Raw genomic sequence first — 21,259 nt, 5'->3', positions numbered from 1 at the left:
AATCAGGAGGATTGCGGTTCACAGACCCGGACAGCCTCAGCTACTTAGTGAGGCCCTTTGCAACTCAGTGAGACTCTGTTTCAAAATAAAGAATAAAATTAGGGCTGGGGGTGTAGCTCCAAGGTAGAATGACCCTGGGTTCCATCCCCAGTACTGCAAGAAAAAAAAAAAAGTAAGTAATTATTGATACCCCAAGTAATAGTTTGGTGAAGTAAAAACAATGACCAGGTTGTAGTTTTTTGGTATAAGAAGATAGAACAAAAAATGTAGAAGTTATTTATGTAAATATGATTTCTTTATAGAACTTTGTATGAGAAAGAGATTGGGATATGGATAAGTTGGGGGCATGTACAAGTTTGATTTGTAGATTTTTTTTTGTGTGTGTGTGTGGTACTTGGATGGAACCCAGGGGCTTCAAAGATACACTTTCTCCAACATTTTGCTATTCATACAACCCTCTGTACCAAGCCCCCAGTGGTGATTCCTTTTTATTTTATTGTTCTACTTCCTTCTAAAAAGGTTTATTAAAATCTACGATTAATTAGGAGTGGTGGCTTATGTTTGTAATCCCAGTAGCTGGGAGGCAGAGACAGGAGGATTGCGCAGGTTTACAGCCAGCCTCAGCTACTTAGTGAAGCTCTTAGCAACTTAGTGAGACCCTGTTTCCAAATCTAATATAAAATAGTTCCGGGTTGTATGAGTAGCAAAATGTTGGAGAAAGTGTACCTTTGAAGTTCTGCATATTTTCAGAAATCAAAGCCTAAATAGACGTTAATTTAGATAGTGATAGTCCCATGCGTCTATCGGGGGGAGCATTAAAAAAATACACTAAACAAGTGTTTTTTTCTTTCCGGGGATGTTTCCTTCAGGATGGCTCCTGAAGTTGCAGCTGTGGAGAGGAAAGGAGGGTACAACCAGCTGTGTGACCTCTGGGCAGTGGGGATCACTGCCATAGAGCTTGCTGAGCTTCAGCCGCCGATGTTTGACCTGCACCCAATGAGGTCGGTGTGTCAGAGTGGAAGAATCCTGTGCTTGAGGCTTTTTTCTTCTTAATATTATTTGTTATGTCGTGAACAAATAATTCTTTTAGTCTTGCTTTGCCTTACTTGGGAATAAATAATCATATAGTTGTAATATGTAATATTTTGTTGATTTTTCAGAGCATTATTTCTAATGACAAAAAGCAATTTTCAGCCTCCTAAATTAAAGGATAAAATGAAGTGGTAAGTATTTTTGTGTTATTAACTTTTATAGTAAGATGAGCAAGGAAAAATGAAATATAAAAGTCTAATTTTCAAAATTTCTTAGGTCAAATAGTTTCCATCATTTTGTGAAAATGGCACTTACCAAAAATCCAAAAAAACGACCTACTGCTGAGAAGTTACTACAGGTATTATCTTTGCCTTGAAATCTGTATGATTATCAAATATTAAATGTGTTTAATTAGATTTTTAAAATGTTCTTTTCTGTATTTTTATAGCACCCTTTTGTCACACAACCTTTGACACGATCTTTGGCAATAGAGCTGCTAGATAAAGTGAATAATCCAGATCATTCCACTTACCATGATTTTGATGATGATGATCCTGAGGTAGGAATTATTTTTAATTTCTGGGACTAGTTTTATTTTTTAATAGACTTTTATTGGTGCATTGTAGTCTCACATCATCATGTAGTTCAGATTGATAGGGACATATATGCACACAGAATTTGGTAAGTTTCCCTGATATCCCTCCCCACTCTCTTGGAGGAACAATTTTTTTACTTTGTCTTAGGAAGCCATGTTTTAGATTTTTCTTACTATTTATAAATGATTCTTTTACTTGCCAAGGTTAGAGGAATCTCCATGAATTAATAGTAAATAAACAAATTTATTCTTCTTCTGCCAACCTCCAGAATATTTCTTTCTGAAAGTGGCAGATACTTAGAATGTTTCTGAGTAAAAGGAAAGAAAATAGAGGGCTGCTCCTCCTAGAAAAAACAAAAAGCAAATAAATTTATGTTTGCTGAGGAAAAGGATCCTATGTCACTAATGGCGTTAGAATTATTACATTGTAGCATTTCTCTCTCAAAATTTTGATATAAGAAGTTGAAGCAGATTTCTTTTTAATTGCATTTTTCTCCTCTGCAGCAGAGAAAGATAGTTGCAGCTTTTGAGTAGCCACTAAATTATTGAATTACCTAATTTTGAACATTTATTTATATTGAATTTGATGAACATTTATTGGAGACCTGCTATGGATAAAATATATTCCCTAATCTTAAGAAGCTCACAGTTTGAGGAGTAAGAAGAAAGAACAGCCAGGTTTGATATTGTTGGAAGAAGTTTTCCAGTAGGAAGGTGCAGGAAATGAACAAGGTTAGGACTATTTTTACATTAAGTAATAGCTGGCAATAAGTTATATATTAAAAAATATTTAAAAACTACTCTGAGATTTCATCTGACTCTAGTTAGAATTCCAATCATCAAGAATACAATCAATAGCCAGGATTGGTGGTGCACACTTGTAATCCCAGCATTCGGGAGGCTGAGACCAGAGTTTCGTAGACAGCCTCAGCTACTACTTAGGGAGACCCTGTTTCAAAATAAAGAATAAAAAATAGGGCAGGGGGTGTAGCTCGGAGGTCGAATGCCCCTGGGTTCCACCCCCAGACCCACACCCACACACACAAAAAATACAATCAGTAAGCCAGGCATGGTGGTGCACACTTATAATCCCAGCATTTGGGAGGCGGAGACTAGGAGATTGTGGTTCACAGACAGCCTCAACTACTTAGTGAGGCCCTTTGCAATTTAGTGAGACTGTGTTTCAAAAATGAAAAGACTAAAAAATAGGGCTGGGGATGTAGCTTTGAAGTAGAATGCCCCTGGGTTATATCCTGCAGAAAAGAAAAAAAAAAAAAAAAAAAAAAAAGCCAGGCACGGTGGTGCATGCTTGTAATCTCAGTACTTAGGAGGCTGAGACAGGAGGATCCCACAGGTTTCAAGCCAACCTCAGCTACTTTGTGAGGCTCTCAGTAGTGAGGCCCTGTTTAAAAATAAAATATAAAATAGGTCGATGATGTAGCCCGGAGGTAGAGGCCCCTAGGTTACATCCCCAGGAAAACACACACACACACACACACACACACACACACACACACACACACACACACACCATACAAGCAGTAATAAATGCTTGTTAAGATGCAGGGAAATAAGAACTCTTACATTATTGGTGGGATTGTAAATTAAGTTAACCACTGTGGAAGGTTCCTCAAAAAATTAGGAATTGGCCGGGCGTGGTGGCGCACGCTTGTAATCCCCACTTGGGAGGCGGAGACAGGAGGATCGCGCAGGTTCGAAGCCAGCCGCGCTGGCGTAAGAGACCCTGTTTCAAAAATATAAAATAGGTCTGGGAGCGTAGCCCGGAGGTAGAAGGGCTTCCAGGAACCCCAGTACCACCAAAAAAAAAAAGATTAGGAATTGAACCAACATATGTCCCAGCTATACTACTACTTAATATCTTTTCAAAAGAAGTCATGATGCCTTAATGATACATACATATTCATTAAGTTTATTGCACCACAATTCACAATAGCTAAATTATGGAACCAACCTACATCTGTCTGTAGATGATTGGTTAAAGAAAATGTAGACACAGAGAATGGAATTTTACTCATTTGTAAAGACGAACAAAATTATGTCATTCAGGAAAATTCATGGAACTAGAGAATTTTATGCAGGGTGTGATAAGCCAGTCTCAGAAAGTCAAAGGTCATATGTTTTCTCATATGTAGAAACCACAGAGAAAATAGGAAACTAAAGGAACGTCAGATAAATGAGAAATACCAGTAAAATAGTGGGGGAGAGGCTTGGGGGAAGGAGAAAAAGAGGGGAAACAGGAAGATTGTGGAAGAAAATAGTTCAAATAGTATTATGTCTATTTATGAAGGTATTACTACCAGTCTCAGTAACATATATGAGTAGGAAGGGGGCAGAGTGGAATGGGATGTGGAAAGAACTACACCAACTGATATGTGGCTGTATCTTTATACCACTTTCAATCTCATTGTTGTGCATTAATTGCAATGTGCCAATAAAAATGTAATAAAGTCTGACAAGATGGATATATTTTGTTGGATTTTTACTATCATTTGCTGTTGCCATTCTCAAAGAAAACTTGAAAATACATGGAGTGATGAAACAACTTTAAAAACTTTTACTTTTCATATTTCCTAAAATTCATAACAGTTTTAAAAGAGAAAATTATGGGTGATTTTTTTTCTTTTGGTTATGGTAAATATATAAGTGTTTAACTATATATACTTTAAATGATGAGGACCTGAAAATAAACTCGATAACTCGAAGTTTTAGAACTCACTTCTTGGTCACTGATCTTGAACAGGGATTGGCCAAACTTTTTTTGCTAAATATCCAGACTGAAAAATACTTGACTTTGTGGGCCATATGGTCTCTGTCACATTTACTTACCATTGTAGAGTTAAAGCAACCGTGGATAACACATGAAGAGGGATGGCTGTATTCTAATACAACTTTGAGTTTTATAAAACAAACTGCAGTGAGATTTGACCATGAGACAAAGTTTGTCAACCCCTGACCTAGAAGAAGAGACTTTAGTGTTTTTTTTCCCCCTAATAACAGTATTTCTCAACTTTAGCTCTACTGATATTTTGGGCCAGACAATGCTCTGTTGTGGGTGCCCACCCTGTGCATTATAGGATTTTTTTTTTTTTTTTTTTTTGGTGGTACTGGGGTTCCTGGAAGCCCTTCTACCTCTCCAGGCTACACTCCCAGACCTATTTTTTATACTTTTTTTTTAAATTTGGAAACGGTCTCTTAAGCCAGCATGGCTGGCTTTGAACCTGCGCGATCCTCCTGTCTCCGACTCCCACGCGCGAGGATTACAGGCGTGCTCCACCACGCCCAGCACATTATAGGTTAACAGCATTCCTGACCTCTTCCTATTAGTTGTCAGGAGCACCCTTTGATCCCTAGTTGTAATATCCAAAAACATTCCCAGATGTTGTCAAATGTCTGATCAAAAGCAACTTAGGTTAACTAGTGTTTATCATAGTGTTTATGTGTTTCTTTCATTTGTTACAAACTTTTACATTCTGACATGGTTTCTATTGCAAAGGTAATGTATTTGTATTTATTTGTTATAATAATAAAACATTTGAACTGTAAAAACCTGAATAAACATGAAATGGTTTAAAAGGACTGAAACAGGAGGATCAGTTCTCAGGCACCCTCTGGAATTTGGTGGGGCCCTCCACAATTTAGGAGGCCCTGTTTTAAAATAATAAAAAAGAAAATACAACTGGAGGTAGCTCAGAGGTAGAACCTCTCTGGGTTCAACCCCAAGTATCCCCCCCCCCCAGACCCACACACACAAAAGTAATAAAAACAATTTGAAACTTAAGGCAGATGAAGCATTTTTTTTTAAAACTTTGGAAGCTATGTATCATTATTAATGGCTTATATCTTTTTTTTTTTTTGGTGGTACTCAGGGTGGAACCCAGAAGCTTTCTACCTCTGGGCTATACTCCCAGACCTATTTTATATTTTATTTGGAAACAGGGTCTCACTAAGTTGCTGAGAGCCTCACTAAGTAGCTGAGGCTGGCTTTGAATCTGCGCGATCCTCCTGTCTCAGCCTCCCAAGCGCAGGTATTACAAGTGTGCACCACCATGCCAAACTATGGCTTGTATCTTTAAATACCTTTAATTAGCCCGGCATGGTGGCACAGGTTTATAATCCCAGCACTTGGGAGGCTGAGACAGGAGGATCACAGGATCGCACAGGTTCAAAGCCAGCCTCAGCTACTTAGTGAGGCACTCAGCAACTTAGTGAGACCCTGTTTCCAAATAAATTATAAATAAGGTTGGGAGTATATCCCAGAGGTAGAAAGCCCCTGGGTTTCACTGCTCAGTATCACAAAAAAATAAAAATAAATACCATTAATTAGAATGATTATTAATTCATCATCACTTTTATAAATATTTATTATTATAATTATAAACTCATCATAGCAGGTTTCCATGACTTAATAAAAATTATATTTATTGAGAATAATGAAATTATGTTTATGTTTAGAGATTAAAGCTAAAATTTAAATTTTTGAAAATGTATCTATATGGCCTTTGTCAAATTAAATTAAAGAATATCCTTCTAGAAGCCCATCTGTTTTAGTTTTGATGAGTGATTTCAGAATTTGTCCTTCTTCTTTGAAATTCTAATAAATGAAGTACCATATTAGAGAAGTACAATCTTCCACTATTGGAAAGCCAATTCCTTAGCTACTCTAAAATTATCTGACATCAATCATCATTAACTAATAATAGAAATGTAGTCTTTAGTATTATCTTTCCTTTCCCTTCATAACTCATTTAACTTTGAAAGAACTTTAATACTTTTATTGGTGCATTGTAATGATACATTTTAGTGAGGTTCAAAGTGATATAAGCACACATGCACACAGTACGTGGCATACATATTTTCTTTTATTTTTTGGAAATAGTGTGTTAGGTTTAGCATCACTGTTCCCAAAATACCTGTCAAGAACAACTTAGAGGAGGAAAAATTTGGCTCATATTTTCAAACATTTGGTCTATAGCCATCTGACTTCAGAACAGAAACATTGTGGTGGTAGGGCTGGGTAGAGAAAAGCTGCTCAGCTTATGGCAGCACAGAGAGGGAGACTGACAGAAAGACTGGAAAGGGCCAGGGACAGATACAGTCCTCATGGCCAGGTACCCGTGACCCATCGCCAGCCATGTCCCACCTCTGAACCTTGATGCATTAGAGGCTAGGCTTCAGTGAGCTACTTGAAGAAAACTCCAGATCAAAATGGGCCCTTACTATGTTGCCAGGTCCTTGAACTCCTGGTCTCAAGCAGTTCTGCCTCAGCCTCTCCAGTAGCCGAGATTACAGGCACAAATCTAGCTTTCCCTTCAGAATCTCTTGATGTCAGAAAAGATCTAAATTACTTAGTATACATGATCCATTCTTGTAAAATGGCTCTAGACATGTCTAATGTTTATAAAAATAAACAATACATTATGATTTGAACTTAAGTTTATATGTATTTAATCTAGTCATAGAAGTATTCTCTACTAGTTTAAATGATTTCTGTTGAGTAGGTAATTAAAAATGGGTTTTTACTTTCACAGTTTGAATTGCTATTGTGATTCCCTTTACAAAAAAATATTTGCAAAGTTTTATATTTTGTTCTTAACTTTATAAAATGAAATATTCTTTCATTTCAAGATAATTTATTAGTGGTTTTATTTTCAAATGCCACTTATCACTGGTTTTATTCTTTTGTAGCCTCTTGTTGCAGTACCACATAGAATTCACTCAACAAGTAGAAATGTGAGAGAAGAAAAAACACGCTCAGAGATAAACTGTAAGTGTATTCTATACACAGTTTGTAATTTATTGATGGAAAAATAAAACTTAAAATTGTAAGTTACAGTTATTTTTGTGTTATTATCTTAGTAGTTTTTCTTACTAAACACTGTTAGAGTTTAATTAGGCATTAAGAATTTTGTTTTCTTTATTCCTTTTGGAATTGGTGGTAGTGGGAAGGGGGTTGTATTTATATTGCTGGAAGGAGAAATAAAACTTCTGAAATAGGCAGGATAGAAAAATCTAGGTGGTACATCTTCAGCTCATATGTACATACAACTCACTTAGGGAACTTGCTAAAATGAAATTCTGATGCAGTAGACCTGGAATGAGGTCTGAGGTTCTTCACTTCTAACAAACTCCCAGGTTATACATATACTGATGGTCCAAAGGCCACATTTTGAGAGTAAGGTGAGAGGAGGGAAAAGAGAGGAGGAAGAGAGATATTGCATGTGCATGATCTGCGAGCTGACTTAGCATTTGAGTTACCAAAGAGATTTTTTTTTTTTTTTTTTTTTTTTTTTTTTTTTTTTGCGGGTCTGGGGATGGAACCCAGGGGCATTTGACCTCTGAGCTACATCCCCTGCCCTATTTTTTATTCTTTATTTTGAAACCGGGTCTCACTGAGTTGCAGAGGGCCTCACTAAGTAGCTGAGGTTGTCCGCAAACCGTGATCCTCCAGGTCTCAGCCTCCCAAATGCTGGGATTACAAGCATGCACCACCATGCCTGGCTACCAAAGAGATTTAAAAGTGAATTCTCAGTCCTCATATTCTCAGGATTTCTTCACAGATACTGATTTAGTTGGTCTTGGGTTGGTTCAGGAATTTATCATTTCAAATAGCTCTCCAGGTATTTCTTAGGGACAGCCAAGTGATGTTCCCAAATAGACAAACCACTCATTTACGTGGAATCTGATACTGTCAACACATCAGTGATAAACTCTGCTAAAGGGAATCCTTGGAATAATGGTACCTTAACATTTTTTTTTTGTTCAAAGCATTTATTCTGTATGACTTAGAATGCTAATTTAATGTTATCAAGCTATGATAACAATTTTCTATGAGTTCAAAACTCATCCCTTGGGACCTGCAATCCAAGGTGACCTCATGGAAATTAGGTAATATAATAACATATGATGACTACTGTTTTGAAATTGTTCTCAGGTTTTCACTAGATTAGTCATCATGCTAATATATCTCATACTTCATTAAGATGGATTCATCTCTTTATTTCAAAAGCCAGGTAAGATAAGTATGGCAGGCACCATCATAAATTGATGGGAAATAAAAGAGATATAAAAGATGAAGAGATTTGGCTGTGAGATGGAGCTAACACAATGAGATAAGAGCAGGTATATGCTTTTCAACTTCTAGCCAGATATTTTAAAAGCACCACTCTGTCTTAACAATCACCTCTGTACACTCTGTGGCCTTTATACTAGTTCTCTCTGAACCTTTCCTTGGGATATAGGCTGGGCCATACAGTGCATTTGGGGAAAGTTTTGTCCTGATAGTATCTGGAAATGCTCTTAAAAAGATCATACTCTTGATAGAAAGCATGGTAGGGTATACAAAAAGTTCAGAAGAGACAGTGAGATTCTTTGCTAACAAGTAGTGATGTGATAGTATTAAATTATTTTTAAAGCTCCTGAAATCACATAATTTAAATTAGTTGATTTCTCACAAAAATAGCTTTATGAAAATGGAAACTGTAACACAGGAGAACAAATCCCATTACTTTTAACATATAAAAGTAATTTTAAAATGTCTTTTCTTTAATCTTTAAAAAGTATTTAGATGTCCTTGTAGTTGATTTAGAAAACTTTGTGTTCAGTACTATTGAAATTTAAAATATTTTATATTTTGTTACCTAATTCTATTGTAAAATTTATAATATCAAGCCCTTTATAGTAAAATTATTTCTAAATCTTTCCTTAATAAGAAAACTACAGGCATATAGTGTTGATGAACTGGGATGCATAACTGCTAAACAAAATACTAGCGATACACATTCAAAACCACATCAAGAAAATTATACACCATGACCAAATAAGGTTCATTCCAGGGATACAAGTCTGGTTTAACCTGTGAAAATCAATTCATGTAATTTATCACATAAACAGAATTGAAGAAAAAAATCACATGATGATTTCAGTAGATGCTGAAAAAGCATTTGACAAAATCCAGCGTTCATTTATGCCAAAAGCAGTGCAGAGAATCAGAATAGAAGGAACATACTTCAACATCATAAAGGCCATCTACAATAGGCCCACAACCAATATCATATTAAATGGGGAAAACTGTGAGAGTTCCCCCTAAAAATAGGAACAAGACAAGGATGTCCATTTTTATCGCTTATTTTTAATATAGTACTTAAGACTCTAGCCAGAGCAATAAGGCAAGAAAAGGAAATCTAAGGAGTACAAATAGGAAAAGAACTCAAACTTTTGCTATTTGCATGACTCAACCAAAAGGCTTATAGAACTGATTAACAAAATTCAGCAAAGTGTCTGGATACAAAATCTTCTTTAAAAATCAGAAGTTTTCTGTATACCAACTATAAATCCAAAAAAACACTTCCACTCAGGATATCTCACAAAAAAAAATAAAATACTTAGGAATAAACTTAACCAAGGAGGAAAAGACTTCTACAATGAAAGTTATAAAACATTGAAAAAAGAAATCGAAGAAGACCTTAAAAGATGGAAAGATCTTTTATGTTCATGGATAGGCAGAATAACTATCATCAAAATGGCCATACTTCAAAAGTGATCTACAGATTCAATACAAAACCATTGAATTACCAAGGGCATTTCTTACACACATAGAAAAATCAGTTCCTAAATTCATTTGGAACAACAAAAAACCCAGAATAGCCAAAGTAGTTCTCAGCAACAAAAATCATGCAGGATGAATCACAATACTGAACTTTAAACTATACTACAAAGCCATAATAAAACATCATGGTATGGATTCAAAAACAGATACATAGACCAATGGAGCAGAATAGAAGACTCAAACAAATCTGTACACTTAAAGCCAACTGATTTTTGACAAATAGGCCAAAAACATGCACTAGAAAAAAAGCCTCTAACAAATGGTGTTAGCAAAACTGGATAACCATATGCAGAAAAATGGAATTAAACCTCACTTTCTCACCCTGCACAAGAGTCAATTCAAGATGGATCAAAGACTTGGAAATCAGCCAGGCGTGCGGGTGCACGCTTGTAATCCCAGTGCTTGGGATGCTGAGACAGAAGGATCACACAGGTTTGAAACCAGCCTCAGCTACTTAATGAGGCTCTCAGCAACTTTAGTGAGACCCTGTTTCTAAATAAAGTATAAAATCGGTCTGGGAGTATAGCTCAGAGGTAGAAAAGCCCCCGGGTTCCACCCCCAGTATGACACACACACACACCAAAAAAAAAAAAAAAAAAAAAAAAAAAAGACTTGGAAATCAGACCAGAGACCTTGAGAATCCTTGTAGAGGGCATAGGTCCAACACTGCAACATATAGGCACAGGTAGAAAACATTCTCAAAGAGACCCCAGAAGCGCAAGAAACTAAAAGGTGGATCAATATGTGAAATTGCATTAAACTGAAGAACTTCTATACAGAAAAGGAAAGTATCAACAACCTCAACAGAGAGCCAACGAATGGGAGAAGATTTTTGCCTCCTATTCTTCCAATAGAGAACTAATATTTAGAATACACAGAGCACTCAAGAAATTCAGCACTAAGAAAACAAATAATCCAATAAAAAAATGGGCAAGTGAGCTAAATAGACACTTCACCAAAGAAGAAATTCAAATGGCCAATAAATGTATGAAAAAATGTTCAACATCAAAGCATTTAGAGAGATGCAGATCAAAACTACCCTGAGATTTCACCTAACTCCAACTAGAATGGCAATCATTCAAAACACAAACAACAAATGCTGGTGAGGATGTGGGAAAGTGGGAACTCTTAATACATTGTTGTAGGGATTGCAAATTAGTGCAACCACTTTGGAAAACAGTATGGAGGATCCTCAGAAGAATGGGAACGAACTTACCACATGATCCAGCAATACTACTACTAGGTATCTACCCCCCCAAAATGGAAACCAAACTACCAAACTAATGCATGTGTATCTATGTTCAGAACTGCACAATTCACCATTGCCAAACTATGGAACCAGCCAAGATGTCCATCAACAGATGAATGGATTACAAAATTATGGGATATGTACACAGTAGAATTTTACTCAGCTATAAAGAAGAACAAAATTACAACATGGGAAATAGATGGAACCAGAGAATTATGCTAAGTGAGATTAGTCAGTCACAAAAAATAAGAAATCGATGTTCTCCCTATTATGTGGAAACTAGGGAGAAAAAGGGTCATAGAAAGAACTCTAGACAGAAGGAGAAACTATAGATGAGCAAATAAGATGACCTAACTGAGAGGGATGGGAGGGGGGAAGAGGGAAATTCCCTAATGTGCAGAATGTACATTAACAAACATATCAAAGTCAATCACTAAGCCAAACATGAGAAGGGAAGAGAAAGGGAATAGGGTGTGGATTGGGTAAAGGCTAATTGAGTGATACCTGCATGCATGCCTCTTACAATCTTGTACTCCATTAAAATGTACGACTATAATGAACCAATAAAATAAATAATTCCTTACTAATTTATATCGGTGATTCTCAACTTCTGAGTGCATATGTATGCACTTTGAAACTAGATACCTATTTTCTAATTTTTCTGAGATTTTGATATGTCTTCTTTTGGTAGGGGTGAGTAATGAACATCCTCCTTTATTCCTTGTTTGCCGATGATATGAATATCATATCCCACTGGTACACTGGGGTAAAGACAGGATTAAAAACCACTGCTTTTACCCGGGCGTGGTGGTGCACCCTTGTAATCCCCGCACTTGGGAGGCTGAGACACGAGGATTGCACAGGTTCGAAATCAGCCTCAGCTGCTTAGTGAGGCTCTCAGCAACTTAGTGAGACCCTGTTTCCAAATAAAATACAAAATAGGTCTGGGAGTATAGCCTGGAGGTGGGAAGCCTCTGGGTTCCATCCCCAACACCACACACACACACACACAAAACAGCAAACAAACAACAAAAAAAAAACCCACTGCTTTGAATAGTTTTTAGGTCTGATATTTGAGGCTTTCAAGTCCTACACATTGTTTTAACAAATATCTACTTTTAAGGATATATTATGATTACATGTGAAACATGATATCTAGAAGAATGCTCACTAATGCTATTGTCTATAAAGACAGGCTTTGGAACAATGATTTATTTTAACATATATATTTCTTCTTGTTTACAAATATTTGGTGCTTCTCAGTGCAAACCAGTGTTTTCTCCTTACTAAATGGTGTCCAGACAACATATGTAAAGACTTAGTCATTTGCTGAAAGGATTACTCTTTTCCTTTTAGAAAGTCTCCAGCTATTTCATGCTTTAGTCATGTCTATTGCTGTGTAGCAAATTACTCCCCAAATTTAATAGCTTAAAACAATAAACATGTATTGTCTCACACAGATCCTGAGGGTCACAAGCCCAGGATAGCTTAGCAGAGTGGCGCTACAGTCATCTGAAGATATGCCTTGGCTAAAAGGTTGCTTCCAAGCTCACCAACAAGACTGTTAGCAGAGGCTTACTTACTTTCCAGGTGCCTCTCCTTTAGGCCACTCACAATGGGTCTAGAACAAATGAACCAGTGAAGAGAGCCCAAGACAATAGCCTTTTCTTGGGAGTATTGCACCATTACTTCTACTATGTTCTCTTGGTCAAATCCCCCAACCCTGATCCAGTGTGGAAGGTAGTTATGAAAGCGCATGAGTGGTGCCAGGAGGCAGGAGCCACTGGGGGCTATCTTACTGGACAACTTTCACAAGTTCTCTGCATCAAATGCTGCCTTTCCTCCTAAACATCGTTAAAGTAGTCTCTTTTATGCTGGATCTCAACACAGTAGCAAGTTAGGTACTGACTGTAACATACACATAATTTTGCTAGTCATCATTTTTTACTATGGAAAAGGCCCAGGATAAACATATTAACTTAAGGCTTCCATGGACTTTTTCCAATTAACATTTTTTATTGAAATCTTTAGATTATGACCAGTATGTAATGGTTAAATTAAATGTGTTTGGCTGTGGAATGACATTTAAAAATATTATATCATTAAGGGTATAGAACCAATGCTGGCTTCTTTTTTCTTTTTTAGTTGGCCAAGTAAAATTTGATCCACCTTTAAGAAAGGAGACAGAACCACATCATGAACTTGTAAGTAGCACAGTCTTGGAATGTTAACCCTGAAAATAAATGTTTAATTTGTCTTTGTGGTATACTGGTACTAACTAAAAAAGTCAATATTTTCAAAGTATTTGGGGAAATGGAATTGTAATTCTAAAATTCAGAATAAATAAATCTGTGTTGCTGAGATTTAATATTTTCAAAATTATCTTAAGAGAAATAAGTTTTTTCACTTCTTAATCAAATGCTTTTAATGATGGCCCTTTAATTGTTGTAAGGTTTTTTTCCTTCATTTTTTTTTTCAACTTTTGAGGGAGTTTTTGTGTTTATTTTAGAATAGGTGCCATGGTTTTTAAACATCAAAGTTGAGTCGAAATGTTTAAGGCACTAAAACTCAGGAAGATAAGGGATACAAGGTAGATGAAGTTTGTTATTTAGATGAATGAAGCTTGCCAGCTATATGAATATTCTTATGATTCTTTGGTTGTTTTATATGTTCCTTTCCAGATATATGATAATACTTTAAATACAGTCTTGGAGGCGAGATGCTTTTCAAATAGTTGAGATAAAATTGTGTGAAAGACTAAAAAGAACATTTAAGCAAAGTTAATCCTAAATGAAATTATTTTGCCAAACCTCCACTTTATATCTATTTTATTTTTCCTTCTCTATTTGAATGAGAAGAAAGTAACTGTTAATAAATGCTGAAGACTGAAGTAGGAACGTCTTTAATGCTTATTTTAACCCACTTGACTAAAGGATACAAAGGGAGTTGGGAAGAGAATGTTAGAGGAAAAAGTCTTAAAATGATTATATTAAGCTGGACATGATGGTGAATGCTTGTAATCCCAGCATTTGGGAGGCTGAGACAAAAGGATCCCACTTTTTGACCAACCTCAGCTACTTATTGAGGCCCTTTGCAACTCAGTGAGACTCTGTTTCAAAATAAAGAATAAAAAATAGGGCTGGGAATGTAGCTCAGAGGTAGAATGCCCTGGTTCCATCCCCAGTGCCAGAAAAAAAAAAAAGAAGATCTTATACACTAAAGCTAATATTATGTAGAGGGGTAGAGAAAATTAAGGGGGGAAAAAACGTAGTTTATAAATGCTAAATGTATTTTGTTAAGGCAGTTTATTTTCTGTTTCTCTTTTAAGTTGGCTTTGCATGAATTTAAGTTCTGTACTAATTTAGTAACTGCATTATGAAGCAAAGTTGTTCCAATGTTGCTTTTTTAGAATCTGCTTAATATAATTTGACTTTGCCTTTGCCTTAATAAATTTATGTTAGCAGACTTACTTCACTAGTGATGTTTCCCTTTGTGAATGTGTGGCTTCTAGTCTAAGTGTAAATAACCTGGGTTTCTTGGTCTCTGCTGAACAGCCCGACAGTGATGGTTTTTTCGACAGTTCAGAAGAAATATACTACACTGCAAGATCTAATCTGGTATTTCTCATCTTCTGATTTTCTTTGTCAGCATTATTTTAGTCTTGATTTTTCTTAAATTGAACATTTTGTCCAGTTTCATAATTTTATAAACTAAAGCATGTCATTTAGCAAGCTTTCACATATTAAGGAATGTAGCAGTTTTTTCTGTAAAAAATTAAATATAACTATTCAAATGTAACATTGTAGTAATCAATAGAAATTCTATGAAAAATATTCACATTGTCTAACTCACATAAATTACTTAGGACATTTTTATATAAAAAATTTCCAGTTTTAATGATGAACTCATTTTAATGAACTAGAAACCATCCATATATATATGTGTATAGATATATATACATTCATATATATATATATAATGATTCATGTTGCCTATATACTCTATCATATATATTTGTAAATTCTGTAATACCTGTATAATATATAATTTGAAAAATAATTTTGTCTCTAAGTTAACAGTGAAGTTGTTCTTAGATGAAATTTTAGTTTTACAACATTTTGTCCAATGTTCTCAGAAAATTTGGATTATACAGCATCCCTGAAGTTATAAATATTAAGGCTGTTTTGCCATTATATAAGGGAAAATGGAAATTACTCCTGGCAGATATTAAATAGGGAGATATATTTAACAGTTTTTTTTTTAATTTCTGCAGCTGTCCTGAGCCTCTGCTGTCCCTATATTTACTCCTATTTTCCATTTTTCTGCCTTTTAATTAGAATTTTCTTTTTTTTCCTTCCTTTTCATCTTAATAACATATCTCTTTTAATTTTGCTTGGCTAAAAATTATTCTTTATATAAGTTCTCAAATCTGTGCTTTCTAACATTTGTAGTCTATAAAAGAGATTTTAGAATTTCTTTGGGGGGGGGTTCTCTATTTGGGAAAAAATCTACACATATGAACTCCTACCTTTGTAACAGAATTTTTCCAGGTGACACTGGTGATGAGGGGATGCTAGTATATATTAGTTACTGTGGTAGAGATCAGAGGAGAACCTCTTTGGGGCTAATGTGGCTTAACCTGCTTCTGGGAGGGACTAACACTGGTATCAGTGTTGTGCAGGAACCATTGCAGAGTCTTCAGAAAGGGAATGGACAGATGCTCCCATGTTCCATTGGAATAATATGGGAGCTGTCGTTGACATAGTCAAAGTTTTAAGAAATGTCAGTAGCTGAAATTTAGATACTGTTATACTAGTACTAGAAATCTGAGATTAGCTCAAAGAGGCAGCTGTAAGTCAGTAAAGAGGAGATGGTGAAGCCATGAAATTGTATCTCTGCACATAATAGATCTGTAGTATGAGAGAGAGAGAGAAACGCTAGTTAGCATGGTGGGTAGTGCCTATGGTTAGCAGGCAGACAGAGCCAGCATTGGAAGGAGGGGCAAGAAGCAGTTGGAAAGCTAGGAGACTCAGAAGGAGGGCTTTGTTGAATGGTACTGAGTGGTGAGACAGTATGAGAACTGAAAATGAATTGTCTCAGGGAGCAAATGAGATGGAATGAAGAAGGCACTGTCAGTGATTTCTGGATTGGAATTTAATTCCAAATTTAGAAATATGTAGGCTAGAATGACCATGTGCAAATGAAAAATCCAGAATCAAAAGTTTAAGTTGACTCCAGTATTTATTAATATTCTGTGTAAAAACGATAAAACCAGAAAAATCGTGCTTTAGAATTACATTCTCTTTCGTACCACAGACAGAATTAACCTACCGTATTGACTTGGTTGTCATATGATGGCTCTATTTTCTAGAACTGCTCACACCCCTCAGTCCATCCTGCTGTAGTTAAGAGTTTCTTGTGATTCAGGGAAACAATTGAATGGGGTCTTGTAACAGAGAGGAAAGCCTGGGTACAGTTACTCTATAGATAATTCTCACAGAAGAGGGATGAATGAAACGTCACATCCTATAATTTATAAAATCAACCCTTAAAATTCACTCCTAATATTAGCAAAGGCTAACAATTTATCTGGAGGATTTTATATACCAGACATTTTTCTAAACACCTGTAATATATAGTCCTGCACTGAATAACAACATTTCAGTCAACAACAAGGGATGTGCACAGGGGTGGTCCCATGAGATTGTCGCCCAGTGACTTCATACCCATCTTATTTCATATAACTGTATTCTAAGAAGATCTGAAATTGCCTAAAGACACATTTCTTGGGAATATTGCAAGTGACACATGACTGTATTTTCTACCATTCTTGTTTACAAGCGAGGGAAGGAATTTAAGGTCCAAAGGAGCTGGTAATCCTTATTCTTTAGTTAAGAATAGCAGAGCTGGGCCAGGTATGGTGGTATATGCCTGTAATCGCAGTGCTTGAGAGGCTGAGACCAGATACTTATAGATTCATAGCAAGCCTTGACAACTTCATGAGGCTCTCAACAACTTAGAGAAACCCTGTTTCAAATGTTTAAAAAAATGGGGCTGAGGATGGAGTTCAGAGGTAAAATATATCTGGGTTATCCCCAGTATCAATAATAATAATCCAGGTGTGGTGGTGCATGCTTGTAATCCCAGTACTTGGGAGGCTGAGACAGGAGGATCACAAACACCACAGTTTGTGGTCAGCCTCAACTACTTAGGCCCTCCACCAACTTAGTGAGACTCTGTTTCAAAATAAAGAATAAAATAGGACTAGGGGTGTAGCTCAGAAGTAGAACACCCCTGTCTTCAATCCCCAGTATGACCAATATATACATACATATATGCACACACATATACATATATATATATATATACACATGTGTATTATAATTATATATTATATACAATTATATATACTTTAAGAAGATATATAATATATAACAACATATTATATATATTATAATAATAATAGCAAAGATGGGAATTGATGAGCATCCTGGCTCAGGAATGCAAACCTAGACCCTAAAGCTATATTTTTCCCCACTCATACTAATGGTGCCCCCCCCCTCTCTTTCTCTCTCAAATATATATGTCTCCATAGTTTTTTTTTTCTTCTTCTTCTAGTAAAATATATATAACACAAAATTTACCATTTTGACTTTTTTTTTGGTACTGGGGATTGAACCTAGGGGCGTTCTACCTCCAAGCTATATCCTTAGCCCTGATTTTTATTCTTTATTGTGAAACCGTTCAACTAAGTTGCGGAGAGCCTCATTAAATAGCCGGGGCTGACCACAAACGTGTGATCCTCCTGTCTCAACCTCCCAAGTACTGGGATTACAAGAGTGTGTCACCATGCCTGGCATTTTTACTTTTTTTAAGTACATAGTCCACTGGCATTAAGTAAATTCATATTGCTGTGCAACTAGCACCAGAATGTTTTCATCTTCCCAAACAGAAACTCCTTATATTAAGCAGTAAGTCCCCATTCCTTCTCTCCTTGCAGCCCCCGGCAGCCACCGTTTTGTTTTCTATGAATTTGACTATTTTATCCTCGAATCATGAATCATATATTTGCTCTTTTGTGACTAGTTTACTTCACTTAATATGTCACAGTGTCTTTAAAGTTCTTCCCCTTTGTAATTCAGTGAGACCCTGTTTCAGTAATAAAAAGACTAAAAAAATATGGCTGGGGGGTGTAGTTCAGAGGTACAATGCCCCTGGGTTCCATTCCCAATACCGGGGGGAAAAAAATGTAGGGCTGAGAGTTTATTTTGGAGGTAGAATGTCCTTGGGTCCATAGTACTTCTAAATAAATATATGAATAAATAAATATCATTTTTTGTTTATTCATCCATTGTAGATTCTTAGGTTCTTTTATCTTTTGACAACTGTGATTAATGCTGATATAAACATTGATATACAAAAATTTGAGTTTTTTATTTTAGGTCTTTTGGTTATATAACTAGGAGTGGAATTGCTGGATCATATGATGATATATATATATAATTTAATTCTTTGAGAGACTGCCATACTGTTTCTCACAGTAGCTACACCATTTTATATTCCTACCAACAATGTTCAAGGATTCCAGTTACTTTTTTCTTTTTCATTTTGGCTTGGGTTTTGTTTGTTTGTGTGCGGTACTGGGGATGGAACCCAAGGACATTCTACCTCTAATCTACAGCCCCAGCCCTGTATTTTTGTCTTTTTATATTTGAAACAGGGTCTCACTGAGTTGCAAAGGGCCTTGCTAAGTAGCTGAGGCTGTCCACGAACCTAATGGGTGTAATATGTCCATAGTAACTTTAACAAACACTTGTTGCTAGCCATTAAAGACCTGATGAACCCCAAAATGTCTGCTTCTCATCTTAGTACATAGTAGGCACCAGAGATTGGCCCCACCACCTTTAGGAGCCAAAGAATAGTTACTTCCTTAAAGACCTTGTTGTGTCCTAGTTCCTTGTTGTTTTCAATTCTGCTTGTTTTAAACACTGAGTTTTCTTTTTATTATTTTAAGCGACTTTAAAAATATCAGATAAGGAAAGTGTATGAAGCCAGAAGAATAGAGCCTGATTTTTAGAACTGGCAGCCAGTAAGAAAAGTCCTTAAATTCTGAAAGATGCCCAAGTTCTAAAAAACAACAGAAACTAAAAGACTCACTGTAATGTGATGATTAAATAAGAACTTTGCCATAACCATAAAAATGGGTGTATTTAATCTATCCTAAGTTTAAAAGACTACGCATCTATCTCAGATGATGTTATTTTTTCTCTTAACAAGTCTTGTTTTACTGGACATTTTGATAAATATATTGAAAGTTAAGCAAAGTCAGGTAGTGACTGCATGCCTTAGTGGTGCATGCCTGTAATTCCAGCAGGCTGAGGTAGGAATCACAGTTCCAGGTCAGGCTGGTAACTTAGCAAGACCCAAAATAAAAAATCAAAAAGTGCTGGAAATGAAGCTCAGTGGTTGAGCACCTCTGGATTCAGTCTGGAAGAGGAGAGGAGAGTTGTTCATCATGTATAAAATACTATGTTCACCTGGGTATGGTGACACACACTTGTAATCCCAGTACTTGGGAGGTGGAGACGGGAAGATCGCTGATTCAAAGCCAGCCTCACAAACTTAGCAAGACCTTCTGCAACCTAAACTCTTTCCAAGTAAAATAGTAAATTAAAAAATAGATCTGAGGGTATAGATCAGAGATAGAATGCCCCTGGGTTTAATCCTCAGCACCACAAAAAAAGATACTATGTTCATTACTATAGAATAACACAATAATTGCTCTCAAGTATAAACCTACTGATAGAATACAAAAGTCATGTTATTCAGTTTAAGGCCCTTTCAGTCTGTATTTATTAGTCAGAATCCTGCATGAACATTAAGTGTTGGTGTCCCACTTGCTTTTCTAACTTTTTAAGAGATGGGCAGTCTCTGTGCTATCCATGGACTTTCTCTGTTTTTCTATAAACTGTCCTTCACATTAAAGTATCTCAATAACAACCTGATTGGAGCCATAATTTTCTCACCTTTTTTGTGTGTGTGGGGGGGTGGTCTGGGGCTGGGACCCAGAGGCATTTGACCTCTGAGCTACACCCCCTGCCCTATTTTTTTTTTTTTTTTTTGAAACAGAGTCTCACTGAGTTGCAGAGGGCCTCACTAAGTAGCTGAGGCTGGCCGCAAACTGCGATCCTCTAGTCTCAGCCTCCTGAATGCTGGGATTGCAAGCATGCACCACTGCCCCTGGCTTTCTCACTTTTTTTTTTTTCACAAAAATATTTCTCCTCTCCCATTCTCTTCTTTTCATATGTTGCTTTTTTTTGACAAGGAAAAATATTTCTTCTCTCCCTTTTTTATATATTGCTAAATTATTCGTGTGTGATTTTGTAGCCAGCTGTATCAATTCTGTTGACTTCCTGCTGTTTTCTCATTAGGCAAAGACTTTGTAATCTGTTAAGAAGAATTTGTAAAATTTAAAATTGTATTTTCTCTTCCAGTAGTCTGCATTGTATCTTTTGTTCATCTTCAGTTCTTCTTCACATCGTGTTTACTTAGAATTTCTGTGGTAGATTTCGAAATACTCCTGCATTCATTGTAATGAACCACTTATGTTAGGACTTTCTAACCAAAGAGTAATTTTAAATGTGCTAGATAACTATCTTGAACTTATATTTGGGACTTCCGGCTGAGTTGCTGCTAGGTTATTGCATGTTTTCAGTCTATGTTGGTACTTTTTGATATTGCTGAATAATTAAGCATT

At 36.2% G+C, this 21,259-nt stretch overlaps 1 protein-coding gene across 3 annotated transcripts in view; it reads left to right on the top strand.

The window, feature by feature from the left end:
- Nucleotides 1–21,259, top strand: part of MAP4K3 (mitogen-activated protein kinase kinase kinase kinase 3) — a gene marked incomplete at both ends in the record, with an annotated part of 189,325 nt that overhangs the window by 111,422 nt on the left and 56,644 nt on the right. For 2 of the 3 annotated variants that reach the window (XM_080710986.1, XM_080710985.1), the window contains 6 exons: nt 870–1,001; nt 1,161–1,223; nt 1,309–1,390; nt 1,481–1,591; nt 7,334–7,412; nt 13,648–13,706. In XM_080710986.1, coding sequence (XP_080567112.1) covers nt 870–1,001; nt 1,161–1,223; nt 1,309–1,390; nt 1,481–1,591; nt 7,334–7,412; nt 13,648–13,706 — 526 coding nt within the window. Of the gene's footprint in view, nt 1–869; nt 1,002–1,160; nt 1,224–1,308; nt 1,391–1,480; nt 1,592–7,333; nt 7,413–13,647; nt 13,707–15,056; nt 15,120–21,259 lie in introns of all 3 variants that reach the window. The other variant, XM_080710984.1, reaches the window with a different exon arrangement.

Source organism: Muscardinus avellanarius (assembly GCF_963383645.1).
Source record: "Muscardinus avellanarius genome assembly, chromosome: 15".
Lineage (NCBI taxonomy): Eukaryota > Metazoa > Chordata > Mammalia > Rodentia > Gliridae > Muscardinus > Muscardinus avellanarius.
The sequence above is the reverse complement of the archived record's forward strand: the minus strand, read 5'-3'. Positions and strand labels throughout refer to the sequence as shown.